Source organism: Mus caroli, unplaced genomic scaffold (assembly GCF_978045245.1).
Source record: "Mus caroli unplaced genomic scaffold, Mus_caroli_1 scaffold_5, whole genome shotgun sequence".
Classification (NCBI taxonomy): domain Eukaryota; kingdom Metazoa; phylum Chordata; class Mammalia; order Rodentia; family Muridae; genus Mus; species Mus caroli.
The window spans coordinates 97,529,217-97,551,867 of NW_028227260.1; the positions used below are offsets into that span (position 1 = coordinate 97,529,217).

Here is a 22,651-nt window from a genome sequence, read left to right on the forward strand (position 1 = left end):
CCCACCTTCCTAAGGTTTCTTTTTTTTTTTTTTTAAATTAGGTAATTTCCTCAATTACATTTCCAATGCTATCCAAAAAGTCCCCAATACACTCCCCCCCCCAGTCCCCCACCCACCCACCCCCACCCCTTGGCCCTGGCATTCCCCTGTACTGGGGCATATAAAGTTGGCAAATCCAATGGGCCTCTCTTTCCAGTGATGGCCTACTAGGCCATCTTTTGATACAAATGCAGCTAGAGACAAGAGATCTGGGGTACTGGTTAGTTCATAATAATGATCCACCTATGGGGTTGCAGTTCCCTTTAGCTCCTTGGGTACTTTCTCTAGCTCCTCCATTGGGGGCCCTGTGACCATCCAATAGCTGACTGTGAGCATCCACTTCTGTGTTTGCTAGGCCCCGGCATTGTCTCACAAGAGACAGCTATATCTGGGTCCTTTCAGCAAAATTTTGCTAGTGTATGCAATGGTGTCAGCGTTTGGAAGCTGATTATGGGATGGATCCCTGGATATGGCAGTCTTTAGATGGTCCATCCTTTCTTCACAGCTCCAAACTTTATCTCTGTAACTCTTTCCATGGGTGTTTTGTTCCCAATTCCAAGAAGGGGCACAGTGTCCACACTTTGGTCTTCGTTCTTCTTGAGTTTCATGCGTTTAACAAATTGTATCTTATATCTTGGGTATCCTAAGCTAATATCCACTTATCAGTGAGTACATATTGTGTGAGTTCTTTTGTGAATATGTTACCTCACTCAGAATGATGCCCTCCAGATCCATTCACTTGCCTAGGAATTTCATAAATTCATTCCTTTTAATAGCTGAGTAGTACTCCATTGTGTAAATGTACCACATTTTCTGTATCCATTCCTCTGTTGAGGGGCATCTGGGTTCTTTCCAGCTTCTGGCTATTATAAATAAGGCTGCTATGAACATAGTGGAGCATGTGTCCTTCTTACCGGTTGGAACATCTTCTAGATATATGCCCAGGAGAGGTATTGCTGGATCCTCTGGTAGTATTATGTCCAATTTTCTGAGGAACCGCCACACTGATTTCCAGAGTGGTTGTACCAGCTTGCAATCCCACCAACAATGAAGGAGTGTTCCTCTTTCTCCACATCCTCGCCAGCATCTGCTGTCACCTGAATTTTTGATCTTAGCCATTCTGACTGGTGTGAGGTGGAATCTCAGGGTTGTTTTGAGTTGCATTTCCCTGATGATTAAGGATATTGAACATTTTTTCAGGTGCTTCTCTGCCATTCAGTATTCCTCAGGTGAGAATTCTTTGTTCAGTTCTGAGCCCCATTTTTTAACGGGGTTATTTGATTTTCTGGAGTCCACCTTCTTTGAGTTCCTTATATATATTGGATATTAGTCCCCTATCTGATTTAGGATAGGTAAAGATCCTTTCCCAATCTGTTGGTGGTCTTTATGTCTTATTGACGGTGTCTTTTGCCTTGCAGAAGATTTGCAACTTTATGAGGTCCCATTTATCGATTCTCGATCTTACAGCGCAAGCCTTTGCTGTTCTAATCAGGAATTTTTTCCCTGTACCCATATCTTCGAGGCTTTTCCCTACTTTCTCCTCTATAAGTTTCAGTGTCTCTAGTTTTATGTGGAGTTCCTTAATCCACTTAGATTTGACCTTGGTACAAGGAGATAGGAATGGATCAATTCGCATTCTTCTACATGATAACCGCCAGTTGTGCCAGCCCCATTTGTTGAAAATGCTGTCTTTTTTCCACTGGATGGTTTTTGCTCCCTTGTCAAAGATCAAGTGACCATAGGTATGTGGGTTGATCTCAGGGTCTTCAATTCTATTCCATTGGTCTATTTGTCTGTCACTATACCAGTACCATGCAGTTTTTATCACAATTGCTCTGTAGTACAGCTTTAGGTCAGGCATGGTGATTCCTCCAGAGGTTCTTTTATCCTTGAGAAGAGTTTTTGCTATCCTAGGTTTTTTGTTGTTCCAGATGAATTTGCAGATTGCCCTTTCCAATTCGTTGAAGAATTGAGTTGGAATTTTGATGGGGATTGCATTGAATCTGTAGATTGCTTTTGGCAAGATAGCCATTTTTACAATGTTGATCCTGCCAATCCATGAGCATGGGAGGTTTTTCCATCTTCTGAGATCTTATTTAATTTCTTTCTTCAGGGACTTGAAGTTCTTGTCATACAGATCTTTCACTTCCTTAGTTAGAGTCACGCCAAGGTATTTTATATTGTTTGTGACTATTGAGAAGGGTGTTGTTTCCCTAATTTCCTTCTCTGCTTGTTTATCCTTTGTGTACAGAAAGGCCATTGACTTGCTTGAGTTAATTTTATATCCAGCTACTTCACCGAAGCTATTTATCAGGCTTAGGAGTTCTCTGGTGGAATTTTTAGGGTCACTTATGTATACTATCATATCATCTGCAAAAAGCGATATTTTGACTTCTTCTTTTCCGATTTGTATCCCCTTGATCTCCTTTTGTTGTCTAATTGCTCTGGCTAGGACTTCAAGTACAATGTTGAATAGGTAGGGAGAGAGTGGGCAGCCTTGTCTAGTCCCTGATTTTAGTGGGATTGCTTCCAGCTTCTCACCATTTACTTTGATGTTGGCTACTGGTTTACTGTATATTGCTTTTATCATGGTTAGGTATGGGCCTTGAATTCCTGATCTTTCCAAGACTTTTATCATGAATGGGTGTTGGATTTTGTCAAATGCTTTTTCAGCATATAACGAGATGATCATGTGGTTTTTGTCTTTGAGTTTGTTTATATAATGGATTACATTGATGGATTTTCGTATATTGAACCATCCTTGCATCCCTGGGATGAATCCTACTTGGTCAGGATGGATGATTGTTTTGATGTGTTCTTGAATTCGGTTAGCTAGAACTTTATCGAGGATTTTTGCATCAATATTCATAAGGGAAATTGGCCTGAAGTCCTCTATTTTTGTTGGGTCTTTATGTGGTTTAGGTATCAGAGTAATTGTGGCTTCATAGAATGAGTTGGGTAGAGTACCTTCTGATTCTATTTTGTGGAATAGTTTGTGAAGAACTGGGATTAGTTCTTCTTTGAAGGTTTGATAGAACTCTGCACTAAACCCATCTGGTCCTGGGCTTTTCTTGGTTGGCTTCCTAAGGTTTCTGATACATGTCTATATGCATGTATTCATTCTCTCTGCCTTCTTGCTCTTCACTCCCTCTTTCTTCTCCCTTTCTATTTCCCCTATTTCTCTTAAAGAAAAAAAAAGACATGAAAATATCCTACCTTGTGGAAAGGATGAAGAAAGAAAAAGTTGGAATACATTTATAAATTCCCCTGGATTCTTTACTTGGAAATGCTTCTGAGCATTTCCTCATGCTATTAGCAACCACAATACTTGATTTACTTTGTGACTGCACAACACTTCATTATATATATGTAACTTTTCCTTTACAGTCAGGTTATTTATGATGATTTTCTATGAACATAAAAATTCTAATCTACTACACTTTCAAAATTGTGATTTGTACCTGAATAAAACATCTAAGTTCTTTGTCTGAAAACAGGCGGAAGTATCCCAAGACTTAAAAGCTTCTATTAAAATCATATGACTCTTTACTGCTTCCTCTTTTATCTACCCCTTTTTGGGAGTTGGGGGGGGTAGTGTCAGCCTGTGTGTGCAGGTATATGTGGGTATAGGTGTATCTGTAGGCCCAATGTTGACTCTGGGAGTCTTCAATTCCTTTTTAGTTATTCCTTAGTTCTTAACCTACTGCCCCTTTTCTTTTCTAGAGTCCCATTCAGGATACTACATTATATTTAGTTGCCACAATTAATTATTTTGTAATCCAATTTTTGAGGATGATAAATTAAAAAAAGTTAGGAAAAAATTAAAAATGCAAGATAAAAATTAAAATCTCATTAGAGAACACTGTATCTTAATAATTTACCTGCTTAAAATATACTTTCAGTTGGTTATTTAGAAAACTATATGTTTTTCAAAAGTGCCAGTCTGCGAACATAGTTTCTAACACTTGTACTTTGAAAAGAGGAGTTTTATGCTTCTATTGGGAAAAATGACTGAATGCAATCAAAATGCAAAACCTAGTCTATAAAATTAATCAGTAATAAATTGTTAAAAGGAAAATGACAAAGAAACTGCACCTCTGTCTAGGTCTCTGAGGGATACACCTAATAATGGTTGAATAATAAATTGGCTATTCCTAAATAAACCCACATGAAACTATTTACGACTGACAAGACTGGAAGAGACTCTAAAAATAAGATATAATGATGCTGTAAAATCTTCAATTTAGCTAAACAAATTATAAGAAACATAAAGCTATCAAATATAGAATCTTCTACTACAGTCTCAGAGCATATAATTTTTAAATTTTTAAGGAAAAATATCACCTTCAAAATATTAATTCTTCTATACTTGCAAATATTTTTAAAGTATACTTGCCTTGATATGTTCTAACCAATGAGTAGACTCCAAACTGGACAACCAATGAGATTCTTCTATGTTGGGATAAACAATATCTTTCACTTTTTTTAAAGATTCTCGCATAACATGAATATTATGAATGTCTAAGAAAGAAAGTTCTGAGTTTTGATATGCGTCATCACTTTCATATCCTCCTCCTGTTGCCTAAGAAACAACAAGATTACAATCACATAGGTTTTTTAGTTTGTCAGTAACTTCTTAGCCAAAGTATCTCATGTACTTTCAAAATTGTATCCCAAACCTCTCTCATTAAGTAGTTAATGCACAAATCCTCAACAACCTGAGTACTTTGAGCTGGAGAAAAATATGGAAGGCTGGCAATTTCCTGGTGTGTGTATGCGGGGGGGGGGGGGGGGGGGAGTGGCAGACAATTGAATTCATCAGCTGTATTCCCTTCACAATGTTCTGTAATTATTGCCTTTTCTAGACCTGGAAAAGCAAGAATAGGCTTTGAAAAGTCCTCCTTCATAAAATTTATGGTTATTATTGTACTGTTTGGGGAAGATGTAGCCATATTGGTGTGGCAGTGGGCACTCTAACATTGTGAACATTCACATAGGCTATAATCTGTTAGGGGGAAAACAGCTTTTGGAGTTAGACACAGGTCAACAGCTTAGCTTCAGCCTCTCCTTACCTAATGATCTAGTGCCAGACACTAAACTTAAAGCACTAGTGTGCTGTCTTGTAAAATAGGGTTCACCACCTAGTTCTAACAGAGTGAAAAGAGCCAGACTCTTATACAATGGCTAACAGTAACCACCTTCTGATGAGACTCTGTGACATACTTTGTAATTTTACCTCTTACAGGAATGCTACAAAACAGATGTTACTATCCACATTTGGCACATTGGGAAGCAGAAACTAAGAGGTTCATCCATTACAAAATTATGTAATTAATACACAGAATTTATGTCTGCTTTGATTTCAACATAGAAACCCTTTCCACAATATCCCCACCATCTTTCCATTATATAAACAGCAAGAACAGACCTGCACATAGTGGGCCCACAAGGTTCTAAGAGAGATAAGATGGCAACCACCTACTGTATCAAGCACAAAACCTTGCTGCTGTTGTCTTATAGTGCTACATATGGAACTCAAGACACTGTACATGCTAGGTAAGTGGCCTATTACTGAAACACTTCGTAGTGCACCCCAATAGTACTTAATCGTGCTCACCACCACAACAATGTGAAAGGGATCCATTTCCACAGTGATGAAAAAAGACATTATGGCTTTGTTTAAAAACACAGTTGTACTTCGATTAAAGATTTTTAAAATGTCATGGGATACATGAAGTTGGGACCTTAAGGAAAAAGTGAAACACTTCTTAGAGTTTGAAGAGGGTACCAACTTTAGAGTGCCTCCAGGAGGAGCACAGGGAAACACTTGCACTGGGGACTGAAGAGGAAAATGGTAGGCAAATGTGCCATCCCCACAATATCAAAGTTAGGGAGATAAGCTTGGAGCCAGAGTTGGAAAGGCAAAACCAACTGAGTGTCTCTGTGCCCCAGGGTTACTTATAGAGGTTTCTTGTAGTAGAATAAGACTATCATTTGAACTTCAAACTTGGACATCTCCATGTAAGGCCAGAGACCTCAGTCTCCAAACACTCTCGAGGAGAAAACATACTTAGGCATGGATTCTGGAGCTAGATGCTGTCAGATCTCCTGGAGCTGGAGCTACAGGTAGCTGTGGGTGCTTTGAAAGAGTTGTAAGTGCTCTTAATCACAAAAGAGTCTCTCCAGTGCATATTTGCCATTTAAAAAGAGCTTTTTTTGCCAGTAAGTCAGCAGACAAATGTATCATGTTCCTCTCTTTCTGGCTGTTGATGCTTTGTTGATGGCCAGAGTTACTGGCATCTGCCTGGCAGTATCTCTGCAAATTGCAGGCCGAGACCTGGGACGAGCTGGTTTACTTTTAGCTACCTCGGCAAGCCTATATATAATGCAGTGACATGCTCGCTCTCCACAGACAGAAGGTCTGCTCCTCTGCATCTGTGGCTGATACATAATTTTAGGGTTTTCAGAGATGCTTGACACTGGAGTTCCTTTCATAAATAACTGAGCATGAAGTGTAAAAAAAAATAAGCAAAAGGAAAAATACATGTTTTAGTTATTGCCAAAGTTTCTGGCAAAACAAGACATTAACATAGCCCAACTTTAACCCAACAAAGTGCTCTGCCCCAAAATAGAAGCCGTGTGGTGCTAGATGTTACCAACCCTGAGTTTTGTTTAATTGAAAACAATGTGCTCAACGTTGCCGATTACATCTAAATACTCACAAGGGAGGAACAATTATGAGGGGCAAAGGGAACAGAAGTCAGCAAGGGTAAAAATCAATTAGTCAAGCACAGGCTGAGATCCCTAAAGTTCAAATTCTCTATCTCTGGTTACTTTTGAAGTCTTCCCTTTGGTTTTTCTTTTTTCAAAAAAACTGAACAACCCAAATTACCTAGAATGCTATAAAGGGCCAGAGGCCCGTTGCTATGGATATAAGACAACTAGTGGAGAGACAGAGCCCAGACCTAGCGTGCTTGAAGGCTTAGGTGGTTTGGTTGGTTTTTTCCCTTAATATTTTCCTTCTTTTCATTCCTAAGCAGACTAGAAACAGAGGCTTATTTCCCTAACATTAAAAAGGCATTCAAGAATTGTGTTGTTATAATGAGCTTTAGAATTTAATATAACTAAGGTATTCATTTCATACACTTTAATATTTTAAAGTATTCTTTCTAAATACTTTATTTTAACGGTATATAATACCTATTTCAGGCTAAGTAAGTACATGGAAATATTGTATTTTATACATGTGTTCACCTTGAATTATATATGAAGGATAATGGAATTTAAAATATACAAAATTAAGGATAACCCAAGAAGATATTTAGATTTAATTTCCTAAATGCTTTACTTACAATTCTTAATTGAATTACCAATTCAACTTCATGACTGTTTTACATAGAAGTTTGAAATTATTTCTATATAACCCCCAACTGTGTTAACAAATAGCTCATCTACAGCATGCATGAGGTCAGGGCGGGAAGCCTAGGAATAACTGTGTAGGACTGCTGAGCCACACACACATGGTGAAGAGCTAAGCCCCACATACATCCATACTCTAATACACGGTAAGGGAGACAGACTTCACACACATTCCATTTCGGAAATTGCTATATCTATCTGGACTGCTCAACGACTTGCTTTGCTTTCAGGTTCTTGTGATGGGTTCTGAATAATTAAAGATGTCAGATAAATGACCTTGGGAAGAGCAAAGCATTAAAGATGATGAAATTTAAGCCTGGAGCTGAAGAGAATAAAGCCAAAAGACAGAATCTGGGAGTGAGCAACTTGGGACAGGCTTGCTTGTGAGCATTTGGAAACCACACAGGTTTTGATGAGAGAATCAAAAAATACAAGGTAGCTTAAACCTACAATCTCAGTTCATGAGAGGCTGAGGCTGGAAGGCTGCAACAGATTCCAACACGGCCTAGACTAAACATGAGACCCTGCCTAAAAACCAACTGACCAACAAAAACACAAAGCAAACATAGCAAACAATTCTTCCCCACAAAGCCCCCACAGGAAGGTAGGCTTAGAAACGTAAAAAGACAATTGAAATTTGCTTTTCAAAAATCAACTTCTATGTCTATGATTATAAAACCCATATGTTGACCTACTTATATATTTAACTATCTTATAGTATGCATGAGGGAGTCTTCAAATAAAATGATAAACTTCAGATTAAATAGCAGCAGTTTCCTACAAGTCCCTGAAGATGCCCCACCACTTCACATAATAAGGGTGGTCACACATAGTGGCAAGGGTGTCAAAGACTATGTTTTGCATAAGGTTATAGACAAAACCCACTTTCATTACAGTTCTAGACATGCCTTTTAAGGAAGTCTTTCTTTGGCCTTAGCCATTCAAATACTGAGATTTTAGGCTTAAATACCTGGGATCCTCCTGTGTCTGTCTCCTTGTCTCCTTGGTGCTGGCATTACTAGTATTACAGATATATATGACCGCATTAGGCTTTTGTTATTGTTCATTTATTCTTTCTTTCTTTCTTTCTTTCTTTCTTTCTTTCTTTCTTTCTTTCTTTCTTTCTTTCTTTCGACAAGGTCTAAAGTAAGTCAAGTTGGCCTAGAACTCATTATATAACTGAGGATGATCTTGAATTTTTTATCTCCTGCCTCCATCTTCCCATTGCTGGGATTAGAATCCAATGGGACTTAAAAAATGGGACATGAAAATTCAAAATAAATCCACATATTGGTTGATATATTCTGGAAAATAATTCATGGCGAACATTGTAGTTCATATGTAAGGTAGGTCTCCATTGATTACACTCACCTTGTTGGCGACTGCATTTACACTGGGTCGTGCATCATAAATCATGAGCTTAGAAGTTTGTTTGTTAGTTTCCCTGATCACATCCAGGTATTTCTCGTCATCTTTATTTCTTTTACCACTCATACCGACAAGAGGCTGACTGCAGCGCATAATGACCATTTTGTTTTCTGGGTGAATCCACGACAGTACCTATGGTAGTTCAGAAAGTTTAATCTAGCAAGTCTCTAGAAATCATTAAAACTGACAATCATGATGAAGCAAATCTGTGCTGAAACAAGATACTTGCTCATTTGTAATTTTCACTGCTTGTGATTTGCATCAGAATACACATTTAACACTTTCAATTGCTCAGAAAAAAAGAACAACCAGTTTATCAGCCTTTCTTTTAAAATTAACACTATAAATTAATGCTTACCAGAACAAAGCTGAATTATTGAAAGCCTATAGAAAGTTTATACTGTTACTGGAATTTGGTAGCTTTTACTGGACTTATATGAAAACGTGAACAGTAAATGAAGGGCTAAGCAATCAGTGCCCTACCCATGGAGGTAACCTCTACAGGCTCTTTCCCCAACAGTCCCCTTTCTAAATGCACCATAGGAGGAAGAAGACACAAAGGAAGCAAAGAAGGATTTCAGTGGCTAAGAGAGCTACACTCTCTACTGTAAAATCTGCATCCCTAATGCCTAGAAGGGCACATGTGGCCTGTCCTCAGAGCCAGTCTTCAATTGACTGGCAAGCCTGTTGATGCTGAGCTTCTCAGCTTCTCAAAGCATATGAAAAATTCTGCAGATAAATGTTTGCTGATAACATATATCCTGAAAATTACTGAGCTGTATGCAGCAGGTGCTTTCTTAGCATAGTTGGATAACTATAGTGGACAGAACTATGTAATTGATACTTCAAATGGCTAATAGAATTGAGTGCTCCTAACGCAAAGCAATGATAACTATCTGAGGTGATGAATACACCAGGTAGCTTGCTCTGGCAAGTATGTATTATATACATATACTGATATAGTACACTGAGCCATATATATATACATATATATATGTATATATATGTATATATATATATGCATAACTACAGTGTGGGACTGAAAAGTCAACTGTGAATGTTTATGAATATGAAGGAAATGAAGAAAGCAAACAGCTTTCCTGGAGCGCTACCCTCAGGCATTGAACTCATGGCCTTTCCTGGTCAGATGGAAAGAATAATAATGACCTCAGATGACTGCTGGGAAGACAAAAGGAAGAATGCCCATAAAGTATGCAATAAACGTGAGCTCACATTACCTTCTAGAGGCAAGCTCCATAGCCAGCAAAATCAGTTCCCAAACGGATAAACCACAGGCAAAAGGATGAAAGAACATAACCATTTGGGCTCACTTAATAGGAAATCAAATATTCTGATAATTTTGAGATTATTCCTCTGTAATGGCACATGACAAACATGAATGCTTAGAACATGCAGGCTTAATATGATGCTATGAGTGTTTCCCTTCTGAGAGAAATTGTCACATAATAAGAATGTGTGTTTGTTCCCAGAAGAAATATCTGAATCCTTGTGTCATGCTAGAGACCAGTTAAACACATGGTAGCCCATGCCAAGGAGGCTCAGATCTTTAGGAAGTCCTGGGAAATCCACTGGCCTACATTAACCCTTTACCTTCTAACCCACATTGTGGACTCAGATCTGCCCATCCACTTCCTCTGACTCTTATTTCAACAGTGATGACAAACATAAGATCACTTTTAAAAAAGCAAAATGTTACACATGCAAGAGACTTGAAAATTAAGTCAGGCCAAAAGCAAATGCTGCCTTCTCTCTGCACTGTCATCTTAGGAAATGCCACTCTTTACAAAGCTGTATTACCTCTTAAATTCTACATTTTTGGAGAGGGTAGGGGAAGGACTCTGGCATTTTGTGTGTGATGTGGTGTGGTTTGGTGTGTGTGTGTGTGTGTGTGCTTTTCCTGCATGTATGTCTGTGCACTCACATGCATGCCTGGTTTCTTCAGAGCCCAGAAGAGGGCATTGATTCCCTGGAATTGAAGTTACAAATTATTCTGAGCCATCACACGGGTGCTAAGAATTGAACCCTGTCATTGTTTCACCTGTAGGGTTGCAGACCCCTTCAGCTCTTGGGTACATTCTCAAGCTCCTATATTGGGGGCCCTGTGTTCCATCCTATAGATGACTGTGAGCATCCACTTCTGTATTTACCAGGCGCTGGCAAAGTCTGACAGGAGACAGCTATATCAGGGTTCCCTTCAGCAAAATCTTGCTGGCGTATGCAATAGTGTCTGCGTTTGGTGGCTGATTATGGGATGGACCCCCGGGTGGGGCAGTCTCTGGATGGTCCATCCTTTTGTCTTAGCTCCAAACTTTGTCTCTGCAACTCCTTGCATGGATATTTTATTCCCTATTCTAGGGAGGAATGAAGTATCCACGCATTGGCCTTCCTTCTTGATTTTCTTGTGTTTTGGAAATTGTAGCTTGGGTATTCTAGGTTTCTGGGCTAATATCCATTTATCAATGAGTGCATATCAAGTGAGTTCTTTTGTGATTAGGTTACCTCACTAAGGATGATATCCTCTAGATACATCCAGTTGCCCAAGAAATTCATAAATTCATTGTTTTTAATAGTTGAGTAAATGTACCACATTTTCTGTATCCATTCCTCTGTTGAGGGACATCTGGGTTCTTTCCAGCTTCTGGTTATTATAAATAGGGCTGCTATGAACACAGTGGAGCATATGTCCTTGTTACCAGTTGGAACATCTTCCTGGTATATGCCCAGGAGAGGTATTGCTGGATCTACTGGTAGTACGATGTCCAGTTTTTTGAGGAACTGCCAGACTGACTTCCAGAGTGGTTGTACCAACTTGCAATCCCACCAGCAATGGAGGAGTGTTCCTCTTTCTCCACATCCTCGCCAGCATCTGCTGTCACCTGAATTTTTGATCCTAGCCATTCTGACTGGTGTGAGATGGAATCTCAGGGTTGTTTTAATTTGCATTTCTCTGATGATTAGGGATGTTGAACATTTTTTCAAGTGCTTCTTAGCCCTTTGGTATTCCTCAGGTGAGAATTCTTTGTTTAGCTCTGTACCCCATTTTTAATGGGGTTATTTGAATTTCTGGAGTTAAGCTTCTTGAGCTCTTTGTATATATTGGATATTAGTTCCCTATCAGATTTAGGACTGGTAAAAATTCCTATCCAATCTGTTGGTGGCCTTTTTCTTATTGACAATATCTTTTGCTCTACAGAAGCTTTGCAATTTTATGAGGTCCCATTTGTAGATTCTTGATCTTACAGCACAGGCCATTGCTGTTCTGTTCAGGAATTTTCCCCCTGTGCCCATATCTTTGAGGGTTTTCCCCACTAATCAGTACCCCCAGAGCTCATGTCTCAAGCTGCATATGTAGCAGAAGATGGCCTAGTTGGCCATCATTGGGAAGAGAGGCCCCTTGGTCTTGCAAACTTTATATGCCCCAGTACAGGTGAATACCAGGGCCAAGAAGTGGGAGTGAGTTGGTAGGGGAGCAGGGCGCAGGGAGGGTATAGGAGACTTTTGTGAGAACATTTGAAATGTAAATGAAGAAAATATCTAATAAAAAATGTGGGGAAAAAAAAGAATCGAACCCTGTTCTGCTGTAAGAGTATGTTAAACTCTTTTTTAAAAAATCTTTTTATTAGATATTTTCTTCATTTATATTTCAAATGCTCTCCTAAAAGTCTCCTTTCAAGCCGGGCGTGGTGGCGCACGCCTTTAATCCCAGCACTCGGGAGGCAGAGGCAGGAGGATTTCTGAGTTCAAGGCCAGCCTGGTCTACAAAGTGAGTTCCAGGACAGCCAGGGCTTTACAGAGAAACCCTGTCTCGAAAAACCATTAAAAAAAAAAAAGTCTCCTTTCAATTTTTAGCACCCACATAGCTCTTTACAACTGGAACTCCACTTCCATGGGATCTGACACTTTTACACAGACACGCATACAGGCAAAAAAAAAAAAAAAAAAAAAAAAAAAAAAAAAAAAAAAAAAAAAAAAAAGAACAATGCACATAAAATAAAAATAATTAAAATTAAGAAATGTTTATCAATAACATTATGTTCTACTTTTAAATTTTTCATTTACTTAGTGTGTGTGTGTATGACTGGGCATGAACATTTCACAGAGGATATGCAGAGGTCAGAGAATACATTATGGGAATCAGTTCTATCCTTCTACCAAGTTGGTATCAGAGATAAATGCAGGCTGTCGGGTTTAGCAGCAAGAGTCTTTATTCACTGAATAATCTCCCTGCTCAAAGCATTGTTTATAAAAGCAAAAATTCAAAAAGGATATAGAAGTCTTACGATAGAGCACTTATTAAATCATTGCCCATCTCAAACAGTTACGGTTAAGATACACTGCTGGGGAAGAACTGCATATTGGGATCCATATTAAAGGTTAGTTCAGTGCGCAGGAGGAAGTCCAGAAGGATGCGTGCAGCATGGTGGTGCTGCTTCGCAATAGGGGCTTCTCAATAGTGTTTGCTCATCTGGGTTTTCTAGATGTCTCAAATGAGCACATATTCCTTCTTCATTAATACCTTCTATAAAACGGAGACACGCCTGCTTGTTTGAGAAAAGGAATGTGTATTTATGAACAGAAACATAAGGCATGTGCTTGAGTTCACTAAGCAGTGATATTTTAGTACAATGTGTACCTGATTTTTGTTTAAATGAGATATTTCTTACCAACTATTTTTATATTTTTACATTTAAAAACTTAAAGCACTAGGTACTAGTCATCTTTCACATAACTGGCATATCTACTTTCTGGACAAATGTTCTGTGACCTATTGTTAAGAGTCCCATGATCAGAAGGTATGTTGGAATCAGCATACTACCAGGCTTATAATACCTAATATATGTCATTATAAAAATAAAAAGACAAGTTAGCCTTAATTTTTTTTTCAGAAAAAATAAGTTGGTACCCTGACAAAGTATGAGAAACATGTTAAATAACATGTTACATTTTTTTTCTACATTGGACTGTCACTCATGAAGAGCAACAGGAACTGAGGTCAATGGTTTAGGCACAACTGTGTCATTTTCGCTTTTGTCCCATATGCTACACACCAGCCCCCCCCCCCATACATGCACACACAATCTTTGATACAGCAGATGTTCAATGAAGGCTGAACAGACAGTAATGCAAACACATGATATATACCACAGTAGCTAAAAGCAAGGCCACACACGACAACAGTGTCTAGTGTCATAGTACTGTAATCTGTGGCTCTAGCACAGAAAAACATGTCCAAGTAAAACATACGACTGAAAGTCTAAGTCTACTTTCCATTTTAGCAAACTGAGCTAAAGAATATACCTTCAAATACAATTTTATCAGGAAGATATGAACAGACAGTAATCAGAGAACTTAGAGATTTTAAAAATTAGAACTCATTGGATGACAATATACAAAATTTTCCTCTCCAAAAAATCCTTTTAAGGACAAGAATGTCTACAGTTAGAAATCAAAGGCAAAGTGACATTAAATCTTAATTTCTTCTACCATTGTTTTTTTTTTTAAGTCTACAAATTTGAAACAAAACCCAATGTACTTATTACGACAGCTCTTGAAAATTAACAGAGGAAGAAAAAACAATCTCTTAAGTTTTTAGTCAATAAAATTTATGTACCAAGTAGAAAGTATGACATGTGCATAAATATTTAAGGACTAACAGAGAACTTTGTGAGCTTTGTGAGCTAGGTTTAGTGACATGGTAGCATAAAGACTGGAATAGTCTGTACTTGACTCCAGTTCATTAAGGGGATTAAGCAGCTTGCAAACAGGCTGGCAATGAGCACACCCTAGCATCTGCAGAAAAGCCTCCACAAACACATGTTCTCACATTCTAGTCTTTTGTTTGCTGCCCAGTTTAACCAACAGTTAGCCCGAGCCTGCAACATCAGGTATTGCACCAGAATGCTGACAGCAACCAAGGGCCTGCCCTTTCTTTTGTGCATCACTGAGGTGGGCTGTGACCTCTCACTGATGTTCTCATTAGAGCTTTCTTGTCTTCCTTCTGCACCCTGGACTTGCAGCTCATAGAAGGCAGCTATTCCTTATTCTCCCATTTCACCTGATGCTACATTTGCAGTAGGTCCTTGGGAATTACTCACCAGAAAACAAGTGCTCCTCTCAACTACATGACTACTACTCTTATGAAAGAAAAGGGAAATGTGACACTATACTCACAGGAAGCCGATTTCGGGATCTAAACGTTGCGATCCTCCTAAGATCATCATCTGAGGTCCGATAGGGAACCACCAAAAGAGCAGGGTATGTCTCACAGAGCTCATAGCACTTGTTAATAAAACTTATCCTCCAATGGTGATTGGGCAGGCCCTGCAGGATAAAAAAAAGCATTAAGTTCACATGAAATGACTTCTTATCTGTAATATCTGGGTTCTGTCTTCCTTCTACCATTATGTACACATGCCTCTTTGACCAGAGTGATTGGCAGCCTACCTATTTACAATAAGGATGTCAAATTAACAATCCAGACAATAGGAGCACATGGACAAAACACCAGTGGTTTCCATAACTAAACTATTTCTCCTAACTATAGGTTCTCTGGCATTTGACATTTTGTTTCTTGTAGATGTATTCTTTATTCTTTGTGCAATACAGATAAGCCCAAGTTCATCTCCTACCCATGCACCCCTTCCCCTCCATTCCAAAGAAAAGTGCCATGGGCAGTGTTAACCTGTGTCTACTTGAGGGTTCCAAGAGAGCTAGCAACTTCCTCTCCGTGCTTCAGACAGAGAGAATGATGTAGTCTGCTCCCACATGGAAAGAGGCACTGGGGGTTGGGGGAGGGAACCCTTTTGGGGAGGCTCATTTCGCCACCTCCGACAAGTTATTTAAATCAAGAGCCTGGGGACTCAGGATCATCCTGCAAATTGTGTGAGGAGTGAAGTCAGTATTTTAAGCAGACTGCTAGTAGGATAGGGAGACACAGAGGCCACCCCTACCAATCATTCACCCATAAAATTATATCCACTTTGGACAATAACCAGAGGTGGTGGAATATTCTCTCCCCATTCTCACAAATGCACAAACACACACATGAACGTGAGCGTGGTGGCTGTTTGCTTTGGGGATAGACATTGTACCTTTTCTTTAGGACTGGCCCTATGTACCACGGCCAACCAGATGCTGAGTCTGATGCTGAGTCCAATTAGAGAGTTTTTAAGTCCCATCAGAAAGTTACAAGAAAAAAAGATTGAATATAATGGCAGTCTAGAAGAAAATACCTAAAAAGTTCATCTATGCATGCAATTCTTAAAAAAAACCAAAACAAACGAACAAACAAAAACAAGAAATGTTTTTGTTTCAAGCTAGAAGCTCAAACTGAAGGAAAGTCTTAGTATTGTCAACGCCAACTAAAGACAAGATAAAATGCTTTCATACATAATGTCAGAGAGGTTTCTAAAGCATGAACAATGTCCTAATGGCCTTTCTTTCATCTCAGTAGTAGGTCTCCAACAGAGGCCATTAAAATTAAAGGTACACACCCTTTGAAAATTCAGTAGCCTAAAGCAGATTCACAGGATCCATCATAAGTGTGTTTCATCTAACCCCAGGGTAAAATCTGCTTATGAATGTGTAAACCACTGATCAACACTGAAAATTGAAGTCAACCGGGGTCATGATGGTGGAAGGGGTAGCTAGGAAGTTGTTTTACAAGCTTGAGGTTCTGGAATTGTACTCTATGTTCACTTGCTTTTCATATGAAGCAATTGGCCTTAACTTGATTCTCGAAAGCTCATTTCATAACATTTCCAAATAATTTTAGAAGCCTTGTAGAAGAAATATGAAACATTCCATTGCAAAACTCCTAGCTGTTATATTAGAGGTCAAGTTGTGGTTTTTGTTACATAATATGCTTGCCTGTGATATTCCTTGTACAAGTTCTAGACTTTTTTCTTGCTATGTAGAGGGTAAGTTTGGTATGTATGGCATGTGTGTGTGTGTGTGTGTGTGTACATGGATGTGTATATGCAAATATTTATACTTGTATGCACACATGTGAAAGCCAAATACTGATGTCAGGTTTCCTTCTGTATTCTTCTCTACCTCATCTTTTGAAACAGGGGTCTCACTGAACTTGGGAGTTTAATGTCTGGCCAGACTGGCTTGCCAGAGAGCCCCTGGGATCTCCTAGTATTTCTCTGGAGTGAGTGATGTGATTACAGATATAGGCCACCACACTTGGTCTTTAACATGGCTTCTGGGGGTCCAAACTCAGATCCTCATGTTGCAAGCACTTTACCTTCTGAGACATTCCCATACTCCAAACCTCATGCTCTTATCATCACAAAGGAACATACAGGCAGATAACGTTCATGTGAAAGAATAATAAAGCTCTTTGTGGATATTATATATCAACTGTAAAAAAGGTTCTAACTCATTCGAATCTGTAATTCAGAACATATGTAACTTAAATAAAAAGATTAGTAATATTTAAGCTTACATACACACACACAAAGTAATATATAAAGGTTTGACTTTTCTAGACCTTCAGTATTTGACTCATTTCATAAACACCACAAAATGGAAGTTCCTCATCTAGGAAAGGAAGCAGAACTTAGTCATTCAGTTTTCAGATCAGTCTGAATATGGCTACAGAATGAGCTTGGTAGTTACAAGAGGAAAACAATAAGGTATTGTTTTATTATAGAAAATGTGGATAATGCCACAGCCATGAACACAAACTAAGCAAGGCTGTTACTTATTTTGAGAAGATGACCAACAATATAATTTTCTAATACATGTTTGCAATTCAACACACACCAGACAATTGCATTTACTGACTTACCTGCCTTCTATATTCTTCAACTGGATTATAAACAGTCCACCCATCCACGTTAAACTTCTCCTCATTTACAAATGCAAATAATGGCTAGGAAAGGCCAGAAACAGGAGTTTAAATGTCAATGTGGAGTGATAGTCTATAAATAGTTCATATTTTAATTTTTCACCAATAGATTTTATAGATTCATTTACTATGAAACTGCAACCCACATTTAGACCTACAACAACAACAACAACAGAAAACAACTGTGGAAAATTAAGACAAGCCTTACATTAACTTCTATCTTTAGGAATAATTACTTTTAAAACCTTGATTTTCTATGGCTACAAATGTCATCTTTGTGCTTTTTAAAAAATAATGCTACACACACACACACACACGAGATTTCTAGACTCAAAGTACCTATGAATATTAAATATTATCAACTGATTAGTTAAAAGTCACTAAGAAAAAGAAGAAATTCAGGAATGATTATTAAACAGTGCACCTGTCTCAAGAGAGTATCATGAAATGTTTGTCTCTTTAAAGAGAGGCAGAACATTAGAAAACTTAATTAACTGCTCTCTGTGAATTCTGAATCAATGTTCCATCCTCTGAAATAACAGGACTCTGACCTCTCAAGGCACTATTGATGAATTTCCTAAATTGGAAAATCATCTGTCCCCTAGTGACCATTCTAGCTCCTTGCTCTGAATATGGCTATGTGTTAACTCCATAATCCCCACAGGTATATCAAAGGCATGAGGTGGGGACAGGGGTGTCTCTGAGGATAACACCACAAACCAAACCCTTGGCTCTATCCAGCAGTCCAGTTTCTTTCCAGTCTCCTCTGTTTCCCCAACAAGAAGTCCATGCTCCTAGGTGCTTTCATACATAAAAAAGCCAAGTACTGTACTGCTAGTCTTTGTACCACCTGCTTACCCTCTGGTCTCTCACTTGGCTTATCAAAGTAACTGGATTATTCCCATTTTCAACTGTACATCTCTAAGGTCAGAGCAACAATGCTGCAATATTAATTTAGATCAAGTCATTGCCCTGTCAAAATCACCAAAAGGCTTCCCATTTGGCTCAGAGCAAAAGTTGAAGTGTGTCTAATGCTCCACATGGCCATCTGCCATCTGGACACTTCTAGATACTCTATACATATTAGCTAAATTGGAGTTTGGTCCAGAACGTAGAGGGTTTTTTGTTTGTTTTTGTTTTTGACCAAATGGTACAGTTGAAGTCCTGAAACCTCTGCAAACCCTGGAGATGCTGTGGATGGACACTTGTTCAACAGTCATCTATCTCCTCCTTATCTATTTCCTTCTGATACTACACTGAATGACAGTGTCCCTTCCCCTACATTACATGGAATTTTTGGAAAAGTCTCATTTTGCAGGAACTGTTTTCTATGTTTGAATAGCAAGAAAGTTAAGGTAAAAAACTGATCACTAAAATGCTGTTTTCCTGAATTTTTCCATGCGTGCATACAGCACTCTCAGTGGGTCTCAAGTCTGACATCAGATTCAAATGCTATATTCAACAGTGGATAGCATCACTCTTGAGGCCTAACACATTAGCCACACATGGACCTAAGAAATTGACCAAGGCCCTAGACTGACACTGACTTAATGCTTATTTGGTGTCAAGAAGGTGAAGAACTAAGGTCTGTTAACTGATGTTCACCTCACACTTTTGGTAACTTCTCTAATAAAGAAAAAGTCTATCTGGGATATATCACTGCTCTGGCCATCTAATTCTACCAGTACCTAGGCTGGGGAAATGCTATGACATAAGCAGAGTTGTAGATAGCACATAATTTGAGAGCTAAGGATGTGTGGTTACAGATTTGGAATGCTCAAGGCCAACGACACTTTCTAGGCACATTACTATGTCTCAATCCTTGATAGTAACACTTAATTGTTGCCTTGAGCACTCCTTCATATATCTTATATGAAAATTACTGAAAAATTATCAGAAGATTAAAGCTATATGGTCTAAATCATCATCATCTTCTGAACACTTTAGACTAATGAGAAATCAAGTACAGACAATGACATTTTTTTTTGTCATAAGTATAAAGACAAGACCAAGTCTCCATTAGATACTATCAGATGGACTTTCTCAAAAAATTGCTTTCATAGTGACACTTCACATGGTGAACTGGTCACAGTACATCCAACCTGCAGCTTGTGCATGTGTCCTACAATAATAGCTCTCAAACTGGTTAACATATTTATAGGTGACATCATATCTCAGTGTAAATTCCCCCACTCACCTGCAAAGGAAGCAAAGAATTAGTGAAAGGAAGAGCTCCTGGATCACTCTTGAGGCTAAAAGCCAGACTCATAGTTCATATATTTTTGGGAAAAAAATTGAATCACATAATTGCTAAAATTTCTCTTCAGGAAATAACATAGCAGCCGGGCGTGGTGGCGCACGCCTTTAGTCCCAGCACTTGGGAGGCAGAGGCAGGCGGATTTCTGAGTTCGAGGCCAACCTGGTCTACAAAGTGAGTGCCAGGACAGCCAGGGCTATACAGAGAAACCCTGTCTCGAAAAAACCAAAAAAAAAAAAAAAAAAAAAAAGGAAATAACATAGCAACATGTACAATGCTGTATCAGAGCGCAGAATGGAAAATGCTTGAAGCTTAAACCATTATTTTCACCATTCCAACAAATTAGCTTTTAATTATAGGGAAACCATTTGGCTCAAGTGAAACAACCATTCTAGAGCAACAGATGTTTATAGCTTTCAAAGCAGAACATAACGGGACTTTTTCTAGATGTTTTTTGGATTTTTGTTTTTTTCCTTAAAGATTTAGATAAGAGAAAGAAGCAAGAATTTTACAAGGGAAGCTCACTGCCAGATAACACAAAGGTGGATAATCATAGAAAACAAAACAAATATTAAATAGGAAATCAAAGCAAAGTTAACAAAATCCATATACCATACATCCTTAAAAAGTATAAAGTTGCCCACAAGTGGTAACTTATTCCCAGCCTAACTGAAGGTCCTGGCTGAAAAACATTGTAACCTGAAGTTAATGGCTTACCTGTCCTGAGGGTTTCAGCTGGCATTTTATTTTCTCCTCTAGACAATACATTTCAGACAATACATTCAGGTCATTAAATTTTGTTAGAGAACTGACATTCCCAAACATAACCTTGGGTGGGCCTGTTTTTGCCTCTCTCTCTTAGAAGTGAAGTCTCATTGAGAGGACATCAAGCAAGCAGAACTGTTCGCCTATCTAGTGAGGACACTACCTACTCTGACTTGCCACATGCCCAGGTGAGGACGCCACCACTCTCTTGACTGATTAAGCACTGGTTCCATTTTTTTTGCCTATGAATCTCAAATTCATCCCTAACCTAGCAAAGTCAGAACAGTGACATGTTTTGCCAGGAATTGGTGATGAGTCACTACTCAGTGTGCTGTTTATAGGTTACTTTTGGGGTCTGGTCCTTCCCCAGCCACATCTTCTGCCTCAGAACTGAGGTGTTTGGCAGGTTCCATTTCAAGATACCCATGTCCTAACTCACCTCTAGTGAACCTCTCTAGGCTTTCTAGGAGCTAACTTCCCTTCTGCACTGGTCCTAGAAGGACAGCTAGACTAGAGAAAAATGCTTAGGAATCTGTAGTCAAGGTATTTGGGCAATGATTTGTATTTAAAGTTATAATTATGGGATCACATATTTACAGAGAACATAAGGGGGATTCCAAGTACCCCTTCAGCCAGTTTTTCTCAATAGCATCTTATGTAAGTGAAAAATGTCAAGACTGGCACAAGATATTAGAAAAGCCAAACCTAGCCCAGAATTTAACAACTGTCCAAGACTTTCTTGTTTTACTCTGTATTGGTATTTGGGCATTCCATCAGTTTCAATACCTACTAGTCAAGCTGTGGAGACTAACAAAAAGAGTGTGTGCACATTTTTCCACATTAAAAATAGCACAATGTAACATTTGAAAAATGTTAAAGGACAAAGTTGAAATGAAAATCTCTGATTTTGCACCAGGGGAAAAACCAGCTTGGACATACAGAATATAGCTTGTCATTTTCATTTAGCTATATTTAGCACTGTTGTGTCTTGGGGGAAAAATTCCAAAATAACAACAGATTCTAGCTTTTACTTAGATGTTATTTTAAAATGGCACATATATAAAAAAATTGCTTAAAGAATTAGATAAAAAAATTTTAAACTCATTTTAAGTTAGCATGTAGCATATAAAGTAATGGGTTTCATTATGGTATTTTACTACATTTATCTTAATTTTAGACTGGGTGTTTAAAACTTTATTGAGACGTATAAATGTTTCCTAACTGAGTGGGGTTGTTCTGTAGTGTCCTATCAGAACTGGATGTTTGAGAGTTAGATTGATGAAGACTCAGGAGCATCTCAAATAAGGAGACAGTTTCATTAACATCACATCTTTAGTATTTGGGGGCCTGGGTATCGTGCGATAATAAGACTGATTGCAAACATGCATAAGAGCCTACGTACAAATCCTTAGCACGAGAAAAACAAGTATTCCAGGGAATAAAGGGAAGAACTATGGACCTTTAGAAGTCTCTTCAAATGGTAGCGCCATCCCACAGCAACATATTCATGGAGTTTTAGGAAGAGTATCTCTTTTGATAAAGTAAACAGACTTATTTCTCTGAATATCTAACATCAAGACTCTAGGAAACCACTTACTAACTGGTTCTTTTCTGACATTTATATGTTGTTGTTGTTGTTTTGAGACAAACATTGTTACACTTTGAAACCCAACCTTGCCTGAAATTCTCTATGTAGAACAGAATGGCCTCAGCTCCTGGTATGCCTCCTACTTCAGCCTCTCAAGCACTTAGATGACAGGTCCATGCCTCTATGCCTAGGCTACACACTAGTTTAACAGGAGTTTAAGGGACCTTTTGGTTCTTATTTTAACTTCTGATATTCTTCTGAACTGATGACCTTTGTA

General features: G+C 38.5%; 1 protein-coding gene across 3 annotated transcripts in view; it reads right to left on the reverse strand.

Annotated features, from left to right (window-relative positions):
* Mtm1 (myotubularin 1) overlaps window positions 1–22,651 on the reverse strand; it is a 117,689-nt gene that overhangs the window by 17,229 nt on the left and 77,809 nt on the right. For all 3 annotated transcript variants that reach the window (XM_021152885.2, XM_021152884.2, XM_021152886.3), the window contains exons 7-10: window positions 17,705–17,788; window positions 15,079–15,228; window positions 8,830–9,018; window positions 4,436–4,621 (exon numbers count right to left, since the gene is read on the reverse strand). In XM_021152885.2, coding sequence (XP_021008544.1) covers window positions 4,436–4,621; window positions 8,830–9,018; window positions 15,079–15,228; window positions 17,705–17,788 — 609 coding nt within the window. The remainder of the gene's footprint in view (window positions 1–4,435; window positions 4,622–8,829; window positions 9,019–15,078; window positions 15,229–17,704; window positions 17,789–22,651) is intronic.